At 34.0% G+C, this 22,092-nt stretch overlaps 1 protein-coding gene across 7 annotated transcripts in view; it reads right to left on the bottom strand.

Moving 5' to 3' along the window:
- Window positions 1-21,577, bottom strand: part of nwk (nervous wreck) — a 68,882-nt gene extending 47,305 nt beyond the window's left edge. For 3 of the 7 annotated variants that reach the window (XM_053768467.1, XM_053768462.1, XM_053768463.1), the window contains exons 1-3: window positions 17,465-17,743; window positions 5,001-5,144; window positions 1,365-1,450 (exon numbers count right to left, since the gene is read on the bottom strand). In XM_053768467.1, the coding sequence (XP_053624442.1) occupies window positions 1,365-1,450; window positions 5,001-5,144; window positions 17,465-17,533 (299 nt within the window). In that variant the 5' untranslated portion in view covers window positions 17,534-17,743. Of the gene's footprint in view, window positions 1-1,364; window positions 1,451-5,000; window positions 5,145-13,984; window positions 14,114-17,464; window positions 17,744-21,458 lie in introns of those variants that run through there. The other 4 variants (XM_053768464.1, XM_053768465.1, XM_053768466.1 and 1 more) reach the window with 3 other exon arrangements.
- Window positions 21,578-22,092: the final 515 nt, after the last annotated feature.

Here is a 22,092-nt window from a genome sequence, read left to right as displayed (position 1 = left end):
CGCAGCCTTTGCCGTGTATAATCGTATAACATGTTTTATCAAATCGCAAACGTTTAAATTGTTTATTTATGTACATTTTCACCCAGCATTTTAGCTTATTTTAAAAACTAACAAAAATGGCCGAATGTTTCTTAAATTTAGTACCTATTTTGTATGTGTGGCTGTTGGTCTTCCAAATAAATTAAAAAAAAACAAATTATATTTGAAGTATCTAAACAGATTTTTTAAGTATCACAATTATAGTCAGAATTTTTGTGCAGTTAGTTAATTTCGGCCTATATCTATCAAACGGTTTATAAGTTTTTGCGCAGGGAGTAATCTCCGGAACTATCACAACTGCGAAAATGTTTTCATCAGTGAGAAGCAACATTATACGCACTCTGCATATGTATAAGAAACTTTGGTTTATTCTGATTTGATCCATAATATATTTTCTTGTAAATACTAGTATTTATATTCCAAAAAACTTTTTGCAAAAAACGATCTCGAACTTTTGATCAGCCCAACATAACATTATGTGAATATTTCTTTTTTTCATAAACTATGTAATTTATTTTTGCAAACAAGCGAGAATGTTGTTATTGTAAGCAGCAAGTTAGAAAATATTAATGGCAATAAAATAGTCTAATAATATAATATACCTCTCATAGCACATGGAAAAGTCCAAGAAAATGGTAAAAGAACAAACATAAAGAAGTTTAAAGGTAAGTATGTATTTATGGGTCAAATTACAATATGATATTTTATCCGGAAGTGGTGAAGCCGGGTCTAAAAAATATGTTTTACTTTGCTTAACGGTTTTACTTTTTGTTTTTCAACAGGCTCTTCTCAGTCCAACAAGACAAATTGGATTTGCAATATTTTGAAGACACCATGACGCGCTTCGTGGAGGCAACAGGCGGTTTGAGATCTGGCAGCTTTTTACTGAGCGAAGTTCCGCTGCCAGTGGTCTGAGCACTTTGCCGTTGGAAGATTAATATTATTTATGACTTCGTATTTAAAGTTTTTATTCCATTGTTATTTTATCGTAAATCATAGTAATTTTAATAAAAAATAATGATTACCTTTCAATTGATATGTGCCATAAATCGTAATTTTTCCAAATGTTGTAAACAATAATAGAAGGAACAAGAGCATATGTAGGGACTTTACTATTCGATTTAGATTTAGCTTGAAATGAATTAAAAATAAAAATATTTAAATACGCGCCTACATTTATTTATTAACATATATTTATTGACAAATAAAACGCTCTGCCGTTCGGCATTCACTTCACACTCGCCTCGTGCACAAATAGACGTAAAAATCCAGCTGCACGTTTACTTGTGTAATAATTCTATTGAACTATGAAAGCAAGTACGTACCACTTTTCCTCGGCGCCATCCACTTTGATGTCTGGGATGTTGGGTATCTTCTTGTTCAGGTACGCGGAGGAGATCTTGAGCAATGCCTAGAAACAAATAGATAATAAATAAAAAATCTACTAATCTTACGTAATACTACAAAAAATACTGTAAGTATCTTAACGAAGTTATGTCAGCCGAACACTACTGAATGAATTGTCTTCGAATTTACATAGTAGATTTAAATTTAATATATATTTTTTTATTTAAATTTAAATTATTTAATTAATTTTATTTAAGTTAATTTAATATTTGTAACTTAGTTTTAATTTTTCGTTAATTTAGTTATTATATAATTGTTTATTTTTTAAGTAGTTTAAGTTTAGTTATAAACAATATTCTCTTCAGGTACTTCGGGATGTTTCTGAGAACCGGTTGTAAAGCTAATCTGATCACCACGTAGTTTTGAATATAAAAAATAAATACGTTTAATATGTTGATTCGTAATACAGAAGTCAATCATATTAATTAGATAATTAAAGTTAAAGTTAATTAGATAGTTAAATTACGGAAATAGACACCGTGGACAAAATTATTTACAATTGAAATTTTTCTATATATCCATTGTTTGTTAAGTTTTGTGAGCAGTTCTCTGCCTGCACACATAAAACCAGAATTGGCGAGTTGAATATAAAGAATTCAGTAACCACAAAGCTAGAACAGAGGGCTTTTGTGAAAAATATCCATCGCTTGGTGGTAAAACGCATCGGTACACACAGTAATCGAATAACGGTGCAGCCACTCAACAAATTGGCCATTCAAAAGTGTTTATTAGAGTTCACATTTTTTCGTGGAAACCTGAAATATTTTGCGCAATATAAAACGAAAATTTTGAAACAAATATTAGTCCTGTGAAATTGGTATTGGTGGGATTGCAGTGGATCTAGATTAAAAACTATGGTGGCAGCCCAACAAATGTGCGTGTGGTCAGACCAAACCAGGAAAAAAAGTAAAACAAACATCGCAATATTTTTAGAACACGAATTTAATTTTGGTAATCGACGAGAGGAAGTCATCTGAGTAAATCATTATAACAACAAGTGAATTTAGTGATACAACCGCAACGCACACAATGTGAACAACCACAGAGCAACAATCAAACAACAGAACGTTCGCCTCCACTACTCTCATCAAACTAGAAAGCCCTTATTATTCAGAATTCTCTCATTCTCTGCAAAAATCATACAGTCCGACGCCAGAGTCAACACTCTAACGGACAATAGAGGCTAATGCATCTGCGTGGTACCTCTACCTGAGCAACGCTGTAGTCTAACTTTCAATTGTATCGTTAAAGGGTTCGCCTAACTTGGTGCTTTCAATATACATAGCTGGTTTTTCCTTACAAGCAAGCTGCAAGTTCGTTCATGTCCTTATCTGTCTTGATTTTTATCTTTTATTCTGCTCCAATCACCATACTTTGCTTAACCAAAACCGAACTTATATATGCCTTATGGCAGGGCTTTTATGTTAAACTCATTCATACAGAGGTAAATTATACGTACCTCTGTGTTCACAGAATTCGATTTTAATCTAAAATTTACACTTCCAAATTGAAGAGGTTTTTTTTAACAAGGGTTTTAAAAAATAATTGAATTTCAAAGCTTTGGGTATTTGTTGGGTTTACCAAAATTAAAAATTGATTTAAATATGTCAATAAATACTTTAGAGACGTTTAAAATCACCAATTCAATAGCCGTATATTCTGGACAGCATATAAAAAATAACTTCGTATGGGGATTAATTGATTAGTTTCGAAACTTGCCTCACAATCTACAATTAAGTCGGCTTGCACTATCACGCCGGGGTGTGTACCTCTGTATTAAGCGATCTTGAGTGATGTCTTACGATCATTGTCTTACTACAATTAATTACTTTAATTACACTTTACTTTAATTCAGATTCTCATAGACTTATTGTATATTTCACCGAAAATATTCTCCTATACATTTCAAGGTCTTATTATTTTCAGATTGACCTTTACGAATGAAGATAAATCTTATGTGTTTCCGAGCGTCACTTTTTTGGCACAGCTCCAGTGCTGGTAAAAATTAACAATGTTCTAAGTACTCTGTAAAACAGGGCAGGTTGGCGTCATGTTGACTGAAACAACCATACAACTCACTGGAATTATTGGGCAAAATTTAATATTTACTTTCAATTATTGAGTAATTAATTAATGAGAGCTTTTTGCGAAAAACACTTGTCTCAAAACTTCAAAAACTTCTAAGCTATTATAGATAATTGCCAGGAAGGTACGTTATGGCAAGGGAACGATTTTTTTTGGAAATTTCATCCCTAATGGGGTGCAATAGGGATTGAAGGTTTGTGTGAAACTTTGTTATCTTTAGGAAAAATTGTAGACGATTCTTTAAAGAGAAGTTTACGCAGGCGAAGATGTGAACAAAAGCTAATATAGCTGTATTAATCTGGGAGCCCTGACCAGCATTTTTAATATTACGAGTATCTCAGTATCTCTGTCCTCCCCCCACCCCCGCCTGGGCCGTGCAATCTCGGGATTTTCACTGAGCAAATATTTGAATACCGGATTTCTGGCCATAATTTTGTTTGAAACTATTAATCTACTTAAAAAGACAAAAAATACGCAGGGGATTTTTGTCTGACATTATTTTATATTCAAATCTTTCTTGCAATTTAATAAGAGTGATATTTACATCTTCTTTATCATTGATGATAAAGAAGATGTATTGATTTCTTTATGATTTGTTTAGTATTTAATAGTGTCCTGAATGGCTGTATAATAAATGTGAGTCTCGATAAATGTCTGTAGTGCCAATTCATATTATAAAAACTTAATAAAAACTTGAAGAAACCTCACTTGAAGAAAGACTCTGACACGAATCAACGAATCCGAGTGAAAAGCATTCTGATCCGGCAATAGGTTTGATAGAACTTATCTAGTAGAGTGGCGGAGCTAAGTAGTTGACCAGATGAGATTTAATGAGAATATAGACTAGTCATTTCGGACGAAATAAATTATTATAGATTGAACTACCTTATAATTAAATAATATATACGGACAAATTATATAATATACATAAGGACAAATTACACAGATTGAGCTAGCCCCAAAGTAAGTTCTTGTAATTATATTGCGTAGACATTTACAATATTGTCGTGGGGCTGTTGGGAAATCATTTACGAGATTTGTTATAAGAAGTAATTGATTGTGGTTTGGTTTTTGGGGGTTCTTATGAATACGGGATCACGTTTCTTCTTTATAGTAATAGTAGGTACTATTTTATTTAACAGCAAAACTCTGTCATGGATCTGGCACTAAGGGGCTCTGGCGGCCCCATGCGAGCTTAATCGTCGCAGATGATTTTTCAGCTTCGTTATTAATTAAAACCACATGCTGCTCACCTCATGGACCGCCTCATCTCTCCACGCCAACGCAGACATACAGTCACATCTTTAACCTTTACGGAGTAGAAAAATATGGCCGCCTACAACTTTAAAGATTTTCTTCAAGTTCACTCTAAGCTCTATCATTTCATTGCATCGTCCACTTACCACTGGTGGGCCGTATATCCGTTTGCCAAAAAGTTTCAATAGGTATATGGTGTGTCAGGTACATACCTCGGAGTAGGACTTCTCGATGGCAGAACGCTTGATGGTGTAGGTGCGGAGGTCCTCCAGCAGGTCGCATTCATGCTGGTTCTTGGCATGGAGCTTGGCGATCTGCTCCGTGTGCAGGTTCTTCAGAAACTTCGTGTAATTGCTCTGGAACAGATGACCAATTTTAGATTACTCTGTTAATTCGCTAAATTATTTTACAATGTATTTTTTTTACGTAAAAAGCCTACTGATTAAAAACACATAACGCTTTCGGACCCTGAGCTCAACGCTCAATGGCTGATGAAGGATGCCGTTACTAATAATATTACTACTAATTGTAATTAACCCGTTCGGAGATCGCCCCGTTGGCCTTTCCAATCCCGCTCAGGACCCGAGAGCGAGCCATTATGGAACCGCAAAGTGGTGACCACTAACAGTCCCTACTTCCCAAGGAACGTGTAAAAAATACGTGTATTCTGTTTTTTTTTATGCTCTTTATCTAAACTGATAAATAAACTCTGCAGCATTTATTTGTTTATTTATGTAGCTGTTCCATCAAATTTATTAATTTTATGGGCTTCTAGTACAGGGCTGAGTAACTGTAATTACGAAATGCATTTGGAGGCCAAAATATCGAAATAAATGGGATACACTGGCTATATAGACTCTCTAATGAGCACGAGATAATGATGATGTTTCTTGTACATTTACAAATATCCTGGTTTATTATCCCATGCTATTATTCCTTGACGAGGAAGGTAAAACTGTCTCAAGACTTAATTAATTAATTATATTTATGCTGTATTAAGTGACCATCCTAACTAATATTACAAATGCTTTCGCATTTTTTAAGTTTGTTACCTCTTCCCCAATCTTCTTAAAATTTACATACATGTAGATTGAGTGTGGAGAAGGACATAAAGGATCTTTCATTTCACCTTTCATCCCGGAAAAATAACTGTTCTTGTGGAAGATTTTTTTACGCGGGCGAAGCCGCGGACGAAGCATAAGCTTCTTAAATTCGTGATAGCACCAAAAAATAGATATGGTTAGGTGATTTTGAGGCTATTTGTCACGTTGTAAGTTAAATAGATATTCTTGTCTTCTAATTTTAAGTAAAATTGTTACTAACATTTTTCCCAGGCAAAAGCTAGTATTTTATTATCAATCGCTTTTATTTCATTCAATTATGGACAATAATAATGCACTATACAATAAATGCTATCGCTATCGATGATGTCTGCCGTACTATTACATTAATGATAAACTAGATCCAGAACACGTGTTCATGTTCACCACGTACCCATTGTAATAAGTCATCTTAGTAGCGCAGGAGTCACATATTTACAAGCTTTTTATTTAGTTTCACTTGTCCCGATGTTTGCTTGTCTGTCTTTAATCAAATCTTGCCAAGTTAGATTTCTCCTACTTCCAGTTACCCTACAGTGTTGAAGTTACCCACTTTGCTTCCGTTTCATTTCAGCATTGTTATAATAAGCGTGACCAGATGGTGCACTATTGATCGGCTCCCAACGACGGAATACCTGAACGGTTTACAGCCCGAACATGTTTGTGAGGTGTTAAATGCTACAAACGGGACGAACCGGCTCTAGTTGATGATTTTGACATTAAGAAAGCAAACAATTCTTATATAGCCAAGAAATTAATTTTGTATATTGTATTCCACATAATGTCCACTAAACCCGGAGAAAAACGTTAAAAATGAATAAGATACAAGTATAATATGCTCGGATCGCCGAGGTGTATCAAAAGGCATTTTAAAATCCATCATCTGTCCGACATCGATTGATGTCATTAAATGCCTTTAGGCCGCATGAAAGAAGAAGGTTCTATGGCTAATATAATGTGACCATATGCACACATAGTCATACTTGTTTTTAAAACCAAAGACAATACAATATCTGCTAACTTTTAATAAAACTTCCAAATGATGGCAGAACTTTCATTCGTGGGTTGTGTTGTTTCTCATTCGACAGCGCGGACGCAGCGGTTGAAACGCTCTGAGAACCACCTTTTACAAGACACCTCGACCATTTGATAATATTGGTATTAAATCAATACTAATATTATAAGGAGTAAAGTTCTGTATTTTTGTTTTTAATGGATAAACTACTTTTACTGGGCCGAATTTGATGAAATTTGGCACAGTGAACGACGAAACCATCTAAGTGACATTGGTATCTTTTTATGATGGTTTTACCCGAGCGAAGCCGGGACAGAACTCTAGTATTACGATAAAATAAGATGTAAAATGGTTTCGGCATGACAGATCTTTGGAATTAGTAGCATTTAAATACAAATACAAAAGTGATTTGTGACATGGCAGATCAGCCCATCTGATATTCAGGATGGCTTGTCGACCTGTCTGATTAGACTAACATTCCGAGTGAAATGGCTCAAGTATTCATATGCCAAAATGTTATACGTACGAATAATTGATTACTTCTAGAAAATTATCTGTAATTATCGTATCAGTTTAAATTATGAAAGCGAGAGATTATATTTCTAAAACCTGTGTTTCTTCTACCACAGACTTATAATTTATTGCTACAGCGAAGTGATTTACTTTTTTATACCTAAGTGGCCAGTAGATGATTATTTTAAAAAATCAACATTAAATAAAGATTAAATTTATTTTTTTTTTTTATATTCAAATCTTAACTTGCAACAATTTAAGTTTCATAGTACGACTTGAATTAAATTATGAAAGTCATTCGTTGTTCTATTTCTACACATATAACTTTGTGGGCTGTCTGTACATAAGAAATATTACATAAAAATAATTATGGAGGGTCTTTATGGGACTAATAGAAGACAAAACAATTCAAATATAGTTCACGTAAAAGCCACCGAATGGAATTTGATACGGTTTTGACAGTTGTATTATGGATGGTCTAACTTAAAATCTAGTATAATTTTAATCGTGATACATTGCTTAGAACCCGAGATATTGACAATAATAAATTAAAAGCGGACGCATGAAATAAATGCGAGCGAAGACTAGGACAAAAGCTAGTAAACCATAATAACAGTGTAGTGGTTGTAGTAATCCAATGGAACATTTCCAACGTGTTAGCTATTAATTCCGAGTAAGTTGATCGACGGGTCGGGCTCACAGGCGGTATTTTGTACAACTGCATATGATTTTAACCCAGTGCAATTTCGTTCGTATTATAATAACATATTTAGTTAGTAGTTCGTTAGTTAGTAGTTTGGTTAATATATTTAGACTCGGTAACATTATTAAACTTTGCGTTAACTTTAACCTGCGTACAACATTCAGTTGATCATTTTATCTAATCAGCAACGGCGCACTAGTTACGGTAGTACGGTGAAAGTTAACGTCAATGTTGACTGGGGAAATCACTCTTAATTTTATGACCTGATAAATAGTTTAGGTCAAAAATTTCATTTTTACCTCCAATTGAATAAGAGGTTAAGATGCACCTTGATTCGGATTATTAATCCTACAATTCTCGCCAGTAGTTAAGAACCTACTTATTATATTAACTATAATATTAAATTATAAATACGGAAAATTGGATGTGTGTAAAGTGAAAAGGTGTTAGTTAATCGCGTAAAGTATTGTTGTATTTAATATAACTACGTAGTTAATGTAAGGAAAATCTTTCTCTTTGATCTAGTCACTTACACAATTAATAGAAACCTTCTCAATGAACAAGGAGAATAAATAATTGAGTAAATTAATAAATAATTATTCTAATCGATATATTGTTACATGCTCTTTGAATTGTTATACCGGACGGCTCAGATCATCTTTTATTTATGCCATTATTCTTTTATGACGTATAATCTATATACTATTATATTGCGTACCTACATATTTTAATTGTACACCTATTTAGTTGTAAACTACCTGTATTAACTTTTGTATATGCATGTCAATAATTTATGTGCAATAAAGGATTATTTGAATAAACAATTACAAATTTATGTACGCATAAATCCGCATCGCAAATAAATTGGAGACTTTGTATGTATCTTTGCCATTTCATACGGATATGATTCTTAAATAAGTAGAGAAAAGTTCTAACACTACTTTAACAGCACTAGTTATCGTGTTATCCCTCGAAATAGTTATTAATTCAGCACCAAAGAACACAATGATTGTCTGCCCACATTACAATGTGTGAAAAGCAGTCGACTATTGTCGGATCGATGTAATTATGCCCTGTCCTGTGTATCACACTACTATTATTGCAACTGTAGACTGTATTAATGTGATTGGACAAGCCAATGAGGATGATAGACATTGAAGCTATTACATACCTACCTATTATGGGAATATTAATATTTGATGACATCGATATAGCAAGTGTAGAAAAATTCAAAGAAATTGTTGAAAATTGTCAAATGTGACCTCGTGAGAAAAAAGAAACATTTTCTAAATAAGAATTTTCTGTCTTCCAGTTATAATATTAAACTATTTTGCTTTTCTATTGAAGATATTGTGTAGGGATTTAAAGTAAATTGGTTGAATTTTGTAGTATAGTGTAGGTAACTGTTTTTTGGTTTTTGTGTTTTAGCGATATTCGTAAATTTTATTGGTTTTAGCGAGTGCCGTAGTCAACTTACAGCTAGGGATGTCGACGGCCGTCCGAAGTGGAGACGTAAAAGTAGGAAAGTGGACCATGGGCTCCGAGGCTCAACGGTTGAAGAAGAAACGCTCAGATATGAGAGAGAGTATAAAACTGCATTCAATTTATAGACATTGACTTAAATTTAAATACACATGAGGCATCGTTCAGATTACGCATCATATTAATTTCCAATTTATAAAAATAGATGAAAGCATTTGCATGTAAATTGACAACATCGCAGGGACTCCATGGAAACAGACCGCGATAATCGGGTGAAGGGAAACTGGAAAGCTATAACAGACGCCTGTGTGCAGTGAAAGAGATAATGAACAATGAACGAGGCCCCGGGTGTGACCATTTATGCCATGGAATAATTTCTATCCTCGTGCCTAACTTTAATGCCCAACAAGTAAGTGATATTCTAATCAGATTTGTTAAGAAATTCGTCTAGATTTCGCCTCGTTTTGGCGCCGTCAGAGTGACGTTCGATGTAATAGGTACCTTCTAAGGACTGCTTCAGAACCCGGGCTACTGGGAGGAGTCCTTAGAGGTTGCTAGTGCAACATCGCAGTCCTAGAAAGCTGCCATAACTAACAATTTTATTTTACGAGGTTTGACAGACATCCTAAAAAAAGTAGCCATGTAAAAGCAAACGTTGGATATTATGATAAAATAAATAATTTAGGATATTTGTTAATCAATGATGCAAAATTTACTACATGTAGGTACTTCAATAAAAATTGGTGCAAAGGTACAGTATTAATAGTACCTTAAAATTGGTAAAGATATAGAACATATCATTAGCAACATTGCGCAGAGTATAAATGTTGAGTCTATGGCTATCGTAATAAAATATTGAACAGCGTGATTATAATAATATTTAACAGAATAATACCATTTTATTTGGAAAAGATTTGACGTAACTAGGTACTATCTATGAATGACGACAACGGCTACGCTAAATCGTCGGTAGTCAGGAGCTACCGACGATTTAGGGTAGGTTATATATTATAGGTTATATATTATGATCATGTTTGTCTATGTAATAGTGTAATAGTCGAAATTTTGAGGGAAAACACCGGCTTCAATTTTGTTGACAAGTGTGAAACTCAAGCCCGCTAGTAATCTATTTAAAAATTCGTAGCTTCCGCTTTGTATTTCCAATTTATAACCAGGCTTTTCTTTTTTTAATAACTCAAAAACAAATTTGAAACCATAGTGATATCGAAAAGTAGATTGCTAGACGAGGTTCGATCGGACGTCTTTTCCATCTAGTTACAAGGTAATTAGACGCTCAAACGCAATAAATCCCAAACACTCTAGTAACCATTTCGATTTAGGGAAAGTTCCTATTGATATTTTAAATTTCGGTGATGAAAACCACGTTATTTTTAGCTAATAATCTAAAAACCTGAAATTGTTTAACTTTTTTAATTTAAAACATGAAACGCACATAGCCGCGTGTCCGCTGATTTTTTTGTCACACTGGCGTTTATTGTACGCTAATCCCGGATTGTTAATCCCACGGAATTTTGACAAGTGTCATTTTTTGACTTTTCAGAAATGATAAACCTTCGGGTTTTTTCGAAGTAAAATAAAAAATATATAACTGATCTAGATCAAATTATCAATAGTTTAGTACAGATGAAAAAAATATTTGTAGAATAGAAAAAACAATAAAACAACATATTTCTTCTGTCAGGTACAACATATTACTCGTAAGTCTTTCGATGAAACATATTCGATGAAAGCAATTTTTATGACATTTTTCCAGTAGAGGATAGTGGGCTCGCAGTTCTCCCATTCGCTATTCAGATCAAACATGTGTAGTATGTTTGATCCTATTCTAGATGTCAGAAAATAAAAATAATTAAAATCTTGGTACCTTATTAATATTTTTACCGTTTGCTACATTGAAAACATACCAGTATAATTTATATTTTTATGTACATTAATAGAGAATAAAAACTAGTTCACATTCAATTTCAAGTGTCGCGGATGCTATTGTTATATCCGTCGCAGATTGCACAAAGGTTAATTTGAAGTTTGTGTTTTGTTAGCTGTTTCTGAATACTCAATTTTGGTGAATATTATTTGAAACAGCATTGATTTAAAGAATAACTAGAGTTAGATAGAGTTGCTATTCGACATTACGAAGTTATTATTTGTGCGTTTATTCTTCTTCTTCTTGACAAGTGTGTAATTGTTAGCTAACACTTGTGTCAGATTGTTCAAGTCGCCGAAAGGCATCGACGATTTATTCCCGTTGACATATCCCTAATCGGCACTTTGTATCCCATCGATTAAAGGTTAATATTATAATATTATATAAGGTTAAAGTTTCGTAAAAATGTAAGTAGGAAATATGTAACTTTCTTCAGGTACCTTACGTGTTTATTATAATTTTGTATTTGATCAGAATATTTCTTAATAGCAAATTACAGAAAAAATCGACCATAAGATAATAATAATTCTTTCTTTAGAAAATTACTATTTTAGAATTAAGGTTAGACCTTTCTTTTAAGTTATATAAACCTGTGTTAGAAAGACCCGCTCTTAAATAATTAAATATGTGTTATTTGCAGACAATGCGCAATTAAAAATTTTAATGTTTAAAAATAATAGGTGGTAGACATGGCCACAATGACACAATTAAACTAAACATTTTGGGGTGGAATTTAATGAATTATAGATAAAAGTGATTCTTCATATGTTTGAGATTTTAGCCAGTTATATACAATTACGACTAGTTAGGTGGTATATATTAAACTCTCTATTTAACCGGTTATATAGATGTGAAGATAAGTGTAAATATTGTCTTTTGGCAAAAGCGGTTTTGACTACATTTACTGGGGGCTACCAATTATTCCTAGGCCTTAATAAGAGTCGGGGGTCGAAAGACAGTGATTTATGAAGTTTTAGTACTATGTTTAACACGAATAGTTTTCTGATTTAAGATATGTGTGTTCATGCTATAACATACAATTGTATGTTAATTTATTATTATTGTGTATGTTAATCAACGGGAGTGTGTCGATCACTAGCCTTGTTACTTATTGAGAATACTGAGTTAAGATTAGTGACATTGTTACGATTAGTTATTGGGAAATCACTAGTTACAATGAGTAACACTATTATATATCGAGATTTCTTTCCCGTTCCGTTAGTGTTACTAATCAAGGGGAGATCAACGGGAATAAACAATATTGTGTTCTCTATTACGATATATTGTCGGACGTGTAGCTTCGGCCTTTGTTAAATCAATGGAATAAAACACATTGATGCAATATGTTTTTTTTAAAGCAAAGCCGTTAACTCAGTATTTATTTATTAAAAAATAAACAAATGGTTATTAAATTCACGCTAATTTATTCAGTGTGTGTGTTCGTAATCGAGAACATTTCGATATGTAACATATGTTGTCAACTTCAACTTGTTTCTTAAGACTAGTTACATCCAGGGTTTCGCTCACGCGGAAATGTCGGAATAAAAATTACCAACCAATAGTATCACTCATGAATAAAAATTGCTACTCGTGAATTTTGGAAATTCGTTGAGTATATGAGTTTGAGTCACTTTATTTTTATAATGTATAGAGTATGGAACACTAATAGGGCGGATGGCTATCATTGAACGGTATTTTACTTTTACATTTTTATAGCTGTGTCCTCGAGTTAGATTGCGCGAATAAAACTTATCTATTACATAATTTTGTTTTCCTATGGAAATGAAACACGTGACTTTCGTCAACAATATTTCACATAAACTTTTTGTTCTGGCGCTTTTGTAAATAAGTTTCTTTTGTTACTTTTGGCCTTGTTAACCTGTTTGCAAGAAGTATGAAAAGGAACAATAAGTAGAAATTAGTATTAAGAAAATGTTGAATGACGCGTTGTTAAGTCTACGACTTGTCTACGACACGCTACGAGCTACGAGTTCTCGTAGCGTTGCTCTACAAGCGTGCTACACGAAGATCGTATTACAAAACATACGATTTCATTCCTCGCACAGTTTAATGCATTAAAACAAAATTGGTGAGTCCCGATGTTAAATATTGATTTAACTGTGTCAAACACTCTCGTTCATAACCTAATTTTAAGGATAGATCCTTTCGCTGTACAACGATAACCAGGTCACGAAAACATCAAACATTTATTAAAAATACCACAATACAAAAATGACCATGATCTTAAATGTCAAGTGTAAACCTTGTATTATTAAACATTATTATATAATTAAGGTGACATGCAATCGTCCAAGAAAACATTATAGTAAGATGTCCATTCACCCGTATTTTCGTGTTCGGATTTTGATTTTAATTTAAAAAAAAAAAATATTATAGAGTGTGATTGTTTGTTGGTGTCGAAGTATGTTTTGTGTTACCTTTCTCGGCGGGGGTTGCATGTTGGGGCTCGGAGCGCGCGAGCCGATGGGACGAATCGATGGCGAAGCGCACAGCCTCGACCACTGTATGAGCCGCCGTCACTCCACGACCAAGCCCAACGATGCGCGCATGCGTACAATAAAAACCATAGACTAAATGTCATCGCGGGATTTTTTTCAAACTTGCGCTTCGTGAAGACGTACCAATTTTTTTTTTTATATAAAGTTCAGTTAACTTAAATAGATATATGACATTAGTGATATAATTGATCGAGCAATCGTTAAATTTTATTCCCAAAGTTTGTGAAAAACATATCCGGCCAAAATAACTTCATATCAAATCTTAAATAATAAAAGATGGTTGATAAAATTAAAAAGTAAATTAACGTATTTATTTCAATTAACGTATTGATCAGTATAAGTAGGTAGTGATATAAGTAAAGCTAACAAGTTAAAAAAAACATTTATTTTTATTACATTTTATGCTAAATGGTCAGTCTGTCTTCCTTTATCTATGACCAAGTGCATCAAGTAAGTTCCAATATAATTGCACCGCGCTGCATTTTAAAGCTGTAGGTAATTATAACTTACTCTAACCGACCCTTAGGAAGGATAAAATAATTGCCATATTACCTTTATATGAATGAATAATGACCATATTGACGGACCTATATTTCACAGCCAATTTTATTGGAAAGTGTAGGTATAGTAAATATAAAGCTGGGTTGCACCGTCAACCTGGACGTTAACTGTAACGAGTGCAAAAATAACGCAAAGTACCTACGCCATTTTGTCTAAACGTCAGCGGCGCGCCGGTTAAAATCAATGTCAAATTTGACGGTGCAACTTAAATGTTGCTATTAGTGGAGATTTACATTTACAAAAGTGAGTCACACCTGGTCGGCGCATATCACACGGATATCATAATATTACTCGTAATCGTGTAGTAACATTGAAATGATGAAAAATAAATAAATAAAATAAACACTTTGAAGTGACGACTATTTGAACTTATATTGGCGTTGATACAAGATAAACTTTAAGCATATAATAAATATTAAAACACCTACCTACCAAAACCGGCTATGTTATACCGGTTATTCCATTATCCGCGAACAGTCCGCCAAACTTTGGCGCATTCGGTATACATTGCTGATTTTTTATTTTGCGGTAGATAAAAATAATCATACAAACCACGCAATGTTCATGCATTCGCGTCGGGGTTTGTCAGTTTTCTGCGATAGTGTAGAGCCTAATTTCGTAAGTGTAAATTGCGCTCGACCAATATTTAATTACCTAGAAGTTAGAAGTATGAATTATAAATATTCAAATTTAATTTTAAAATTTTGGTTGAACTTCATTAACATGCTTCTACATGACTTTGTTATAATAATTAAAACAAAATATATATGTACAATATGTAACACACACACTAACCCATTCCTTGCAATCGGGGAAAAACTTCCGCTAGAACGACAACTGAAATACTAAAAAACTGAATAAAATGGAAAGGGAACTCCCGTACATCAAACATGACTTTTTGCCGCTTTTATAGTTACGTAAAACAGATATTTTTTCGTACGGAACCTTTGAAGCGCACTTGTAGTTTATAGCTGACATTTCATGAGGACGGCAGTCTCTACAGAATGTGGACAGCCACGTGTCGCCGCTATTCCAGCTATGCTGTTCATATTAGAGTTATGTTAACTATTTTTAACGCGTTACATTGCAAACTGTCGAAAAATTGTGAATATACCTAATTTTCAATTATTCGCTAGATTTTTCCTTGTTTCTATGCCAGATTTCGAGTCTGTACCGATGTGTGGATTCAATACAGTCCTGAATAGACTCCTGTATCAAAACTATTATATTCCTTTCGTATTATAAAAAGTCCCTCTGTCGCATGTCTGTATGAACGTAGGTGTTTTCATAATTTGTTATCATATGAGGATGGTAAGTATTGAGGTTAATATATAAGTCTGTGGCCCAAGTCATTATGTTTGTTTCTAAGTTCATAATTTTACATACAATAGGGTAGTTCCCTGGATATAAAATTAAATGTATACACATAATGAAACACAATAATCAAATGTCGCACTTTAATGGATTAATTTTATTTATAATATAATAATAAGTATATTTTTAATTCTCGCTCGATTTTTTCTCGAGATTTGTGACGTCACTGAAATGGAAAAAGTATCTGGTTTGATCTGATGGTAACCAATATTTATTGAGCACGTTTCGCTCGATTGCTCAGCTAATCGCAGTGGAGTGAGCCGGCGCATCGTGCCGCTTCCACCGCTATTGTGACTCAATGAAATAACGGCTCCGTTTTGATTGGAAGAAATCGCTTGTCCAGGGCCGGAGACATTGTTAAGACGGTTCAGACGATAATCAAACTATTACAGCTGCATATTGCAATACCGTTCTCATGCGGCCAATTTATCTCGTTGGTTAGCTTGATTTGTTTACGTGTGGTTCCGCCCTAAAATAGGACCATTCCATAACCTACCGTGGTTGTTGTTCGAAGCGACTAAGGGACAAGTAGCCTAGACAGGCAGCTTATCAGCTGCTGGGATATCGTTAACTCTCCCTGGGAGTTAGCGACCGATAGTTGACTTGTTGTAAATCACAGCCGAATTATTTTTCTACCCTGACCCCGCGCTTTTCGGTGTCGCAGCCCCGAATGCCACCGTGAAGATGCGGAGATGAGAGAGACATTTCATAAAAAGTAAAATAAAAAAAAAATTACAAAAATGGAGGAAGTTCTACAAAAAATTTACATTTGTCATTGTCGCTTCGACTCTTGTCACTCTCGCTTCGACTATTTAATAATTGCATCAGTCAGAAAATGAACATTTTATATTTGACATATAAAATTTGTTTAATAACTGAAATCTGTGAGCAATGATGAAACTCCAATTGGACTACGTAACGTTTAGATAGCCACTATATTTGTTAATTACGTTTATTACGAAAAGTATCGCAATCTACTCTATAAATCGTCATTGACCATCAATCATCACTTTTTGACCAAAACCTACGGGAATTGCGTACTTTCGGAATAAAAAGTACCCGATTCAACACATTCTTAAAAATTGGCCAAGTACTTTTAGCGCGAAGAAGTAAGAAAATATACTAAGAAACTTTCGCCTTTCTTACTTAAGTAGAATGGGATAAATCCTTTTATGTCAACAAACGGAAAGAATCTTCCAGGGCTGGGATGCCGCGAAATCCGTAGAAATAAACGAAAAGCGTAATAATAAACTTCTTATTTTTATAACTCTGCTATGGTTTTACTACTTGCTGCCTATTGTTTTGGGCGACAAACGAGTAAGCGGTCCTGAAGGTAAGTGGCCACCGGTGCCAAGGAAAACTACGATATTAGGAGCAACACAGGAGCTACACCGGCTTTTCAAGAAGTGGACTAGTGTTTTGAAGATTCCAATGTCGTAACAGACCGGAAATACCATCACTCACCAGTACTTTAGGACGTGATCTCCTCCTTGTTCCATACTTCCGCTCAAAGTAATTGGCACCCGTTTCCATTTCGCCAATGTCATATCGTCACCAAACACACATAGTTATCGATTCACCACTTAAAAAACGTGTATTATGTATGACCAATACGATTGATTGTAATCTCATTCTGCTACGTTATCTGTATGTAATAATTGTATCGATGCTAAGTACATATCGCCAAGGACCACAACAGAGTCGATTATCGTTAGATAAGTTCGTTGTAAAACTAGCAACTCTCTAAGCGAGTAATGCGATATCTATACAATAATGGTGTATAAATTGCTATAACACTTCCTGGGGCACTACTATTTGTTGTATGATGAACGAAGCTACGGTTAACGGTTGAAATATGGTTTCATGAGACAATCCTACCCTACGATACTACGTAATAGTCCGTAACACTATCAAAACTAACAAGTTAATAAGTTTTTTTTTATAGAAACACTTATTAGCTACCTAAAATAACACTGAAAAAGTTACTCGTCGCGTAGCAGTGCCCAGAATAAACCTTAAAATATTAACTTCGCTTTATAAAAGAAATAATAGTTCTGTATAATAGTGCCGTCCATTTTCTTCAGATTTTATATTTTATTCTAAGTAGGTATATACGTTTTTATTTACTGTGTAACCACAATTTATTTAACTCAAAATTTAGGTATGTTTAATAGCAATGTCCACCATAATACCATTATTAGTCACCTTCACTTCTATTACCCATTCTATTATCCATCATATGTAACCAAACCTTATCAATTCGATGTAACGACATGCTTTAAAATAAGTTTTTACACTTCGATCAGCGACCAAAGTAGTGACCCTCGAGATTACAGCTAAATCTACTTACTCAGTGTAGCTACTTATTAGATTAAAATGCCTCGTATTGTTTTCAGGTCAGAAAATATCCGTCGCTGAAACTCATGTGCGTAGAAAGGAGGGAAGCCCAAAAAATAAAAAATATTGTTGACAAAAATATGTAATTACTGGCCTACTGTATCTGTCAACAAGAATATCTCAACATTAAACTATTTTCCTTTTATCTATGATTAAAATGTTTAGTTACACAGTTTTATCATTTCAATTCACAGTTTTGGTTGCATGAACAAAGTTTTTGCTTTTTGTGTCCATTGCAAAAACGATATTTAAAACAAAAAAAATAAATAAATTTTATTTTAGCTTAAACATCAATTCAAATATTGCAATGGACAGACTTATATAATATATAAGTCTGTGTTACAAAGTCTGCTTGGACCGCCATCAGTTAATAAATAAAATGTAACGGATTTAAATGCCATCGTACGGCCGAGATCTGAATTGAAAAATACTCAACTCGGAATATGACGACCACATTAACTCTGCGACGTATAATTATTTCTTATTTATTTTAAATTTTCACTCGAAGGAGAGAAGTAAAGAGCATCACAGATTTATGCAGAGCTATAGATGACGCATATTTACCATTTTGTCATAACCACGATTTAATGTACCTAATATTTGCATTCATGGGGCACGCCACGGGAACGGCATGTGGTCCGGCCTTCTTAGTAGATCACTCATTCATTTTAGAGAGGACTGGTTACTGCCATGGATGCAACAATGTTTCGACGGGGCCTCATCTCTATGAATCCACTCAGTGCTTTTGCTTCACATAGATAAAAGAAAAATATATAAAGGTGCTAAACTATGTATGATTTGTAGACAATTGCTACAAAACAATAAAATATAAATAATAAACAATAAGGCATTTTTAAACATTATATCCGAGTACTGTCGTCGAAGAAACGCAGATGCAGATAAATTTCAGCAATCACTTTATATTATGAACATAGTCCTGCTTCACAGCACACATGAGAGCATGCGGTATATAGCAGTAACTAAATCTGTGGTTAATAGACGTAGGTAGGTACTTATTTTTCTGACGTCAAAGTTTCATCTTTATTCATTTCCTGTGATGCATGGTATATAGATGTACCCTATCTACTCACTATGAAACATATACCGAAGACATAAATCCTCAGTGTAATGTTATGTAGAAAACTGGTCAAGTTCCGAATGTACCTATCCTGTAGGTGCACATTATATACCTCTATATGTATGTTTAATCCGAATAGTGGGTGGGTGTAGCGGAATTCCAACTTACTCGTTGGGGAAAATCTCATGCGAATTTTGTCCGTCTCAAGTGGGGGAAGTAATTTTACTACTATTTAATAAATAAATGAATAATAAATAAATATATTAGGACAAATCACACAGATTGAGCTAGCCCCAAAGTAAGTTCGAGACTTGTGTCGTGGGATACTAACTCAACGATACTATATTTTATAGCATATACATATATAGATAAACATCCAAGACCCGGGTAAATCAGAAAAAGATCATTTTCCATTATGACCCGACCAGGGATCGAACCCGGGACCTCTCGGTTCAGAGGCAAGCACTTTACCACTGCGCCACCGAGGTCGTCATCATTTAACATTCCTCAAATTCGTAAATAGTCGTAGTTTTTTTTATATAGTTGATATCACTTTGTTCGTTCATATTGGACCGAATTCAAAATTTTGCCATCATGCCCATCTAGGCGTAGCAAATTATAATTGTACCTATTGTATCACATTATCTACTTAGAAACCCGCATCAAAATCCATTACGTATTTTTAAACATCTAAGCAAACATAGGGGACAGCGACTTTTTTTTATGTATAGGTACTATAACTATAGCAAGAAACTCGTGATTGTAGACTCTGGGCTCAGCTGCGAACGATGAACGACGAAATGTTTCCTGTTTAATTCGGAACCCTAAAATACTTAAACTGGAGGGCGACATATTATACTTATATGGGAATAACAAAATCCTATTGGTTTCAAAGCATGTTTTCCTCGAAACAAGATGCATCTCCGCTTGAAACTCCGGCAGAAATTCGATTTTGTCTGAGGACGATATGTTGCATTACCGACCTCGCACGTAGATCCTAAACGAATAAACTGGTTTTAAACTCAATTTCCAACGTGGTAACTAAAAATCCTCATACCTACCTAAGCTACATGTCGCACAAAAATTGAACTTTACATAAAATGATTATTAGTATAATTCTTTGTTTGTTTGTAATAACTTTATTGCACGAAAATACGTACATTAATCAAAATTAATACAAGAAAGATACGTTGTATAATTGTATTGCAAAGTTTATAAATATTCTGACAACAGAATATTAAAAAAAAAAATAGTAAGTAGAACCTAAATAACTACTTACTAATTGATTAATGACGTAGATAGCCACCCTTCTTTAATGTAACTTCGAAACCTTTGTCGTTAAGTGAGTTCTTACTATGCGGACAGGACATAAATAATTACAGGTACCTACTTACTTACTCTTCTGTAACTGTAACGCGCTAATAAATCGTTGCGACGCCAATTTATTAAAAACGAATTCTCCCCACCACCTACTCCACCAGAAAATTAATAGGAATGCCCTCATGCGCACTTTATTTCAATATATTTTTCACTTTTATTTAGTTACTTATATAATTTATTTTATTTCAGTTCTTAAAAAACAGTAGATGGTAGTGACGGTGCTCTAGAAAGAAAAAAATAACAATCCCTATTTGGTTAGATTGATTTGCGGCTATAAGTAGGTACCTACTTATAGTTTTGTTAAAAAAAATAGAAAAAAATAGTACAGGCACAGGCAGCATGAGTTTCGTCCGGTATTTTTTCTCAGCAGTGGCTGCTAAATATAATGCACATTTGAGAAATCTGCTTTTAAAAATGCTTGATTTAAAATTAGACAAGAAAATTTTCCTGTTAGCCTAGTTTGTGAATGAATGGTTCGACTTTGTAAAAGAAACTCCTCATTACCTACTTAATGTTTCACCACTAAAGTAGGATTTAAGTGTGCGAATTCACATGTGAACAATCAAATAATAGAGACTTAATTCGTAATATCTTCCAACTTACCTAATCCAGCACCTGCTAAAGTTCCTTACGAAAAAACATTATTTCAGTTCTTTACCATACTGCACCTAGGACTGCGGACTTAGGTTCCGTGACAAGATGATTCGTAAAAAAATTTAGTCTACATGCTATTCCAAGATATATTCTACATGTGTAACAAATTTCGGAATCAGCTTTAATTATCAGCTGCTGGGATATCGTTAACTCTCCCTGGGAGTTAGCGACCGATAGTTGACTTGTTGTAAATCACAGCCGAATTATTTTTCTACCCTGACCCCGCGCTTTTCGGTGTCGCAGCCCCGAATGCCACCGTGAAGATGCGGAGATGAGAGAGACATTTCATAAAAAGTAAAATAAAAAAAAAATTACAAAAATGGAGGAAGTTCTACAAAAAATTTACATTTGTCATTGTCGCTTCGACTCTTGTCACTCTCGCTTCGACTATTTAATAATTGCATCAGTCAGAAAATGAACATTTTATATTTGACATATAAAATTTGTTTAATAACTGAAATCTGTGAGCAATGATGAAACTCCAATTGGACTACGTAACGTTTAGATAGCCACTATATTTGTTAATTACGTTTATTACGAAAAGTATCGCAATCTACTCTATAAATCGTCATTGACCATCAAT

The sequence above is a fragment of the Plodia interpunctella genome, chromosome Z (genome assembly GCF_027563975.2).
Source record: "Plodia interpunctella isolate USDA-ARS_2022_Savannah chromosome Z, ilPloInte3.2, whole genome shotgun sequence".
NCBI lineage: Eukaryota > Metazoa > Arthropoda > Insecta > Lepidoptera > Pyralidae > Plodia > Plodia interpunctella.
This window is presented reverse-complemented; position numbering and strand designations above follow the sequence as displayed.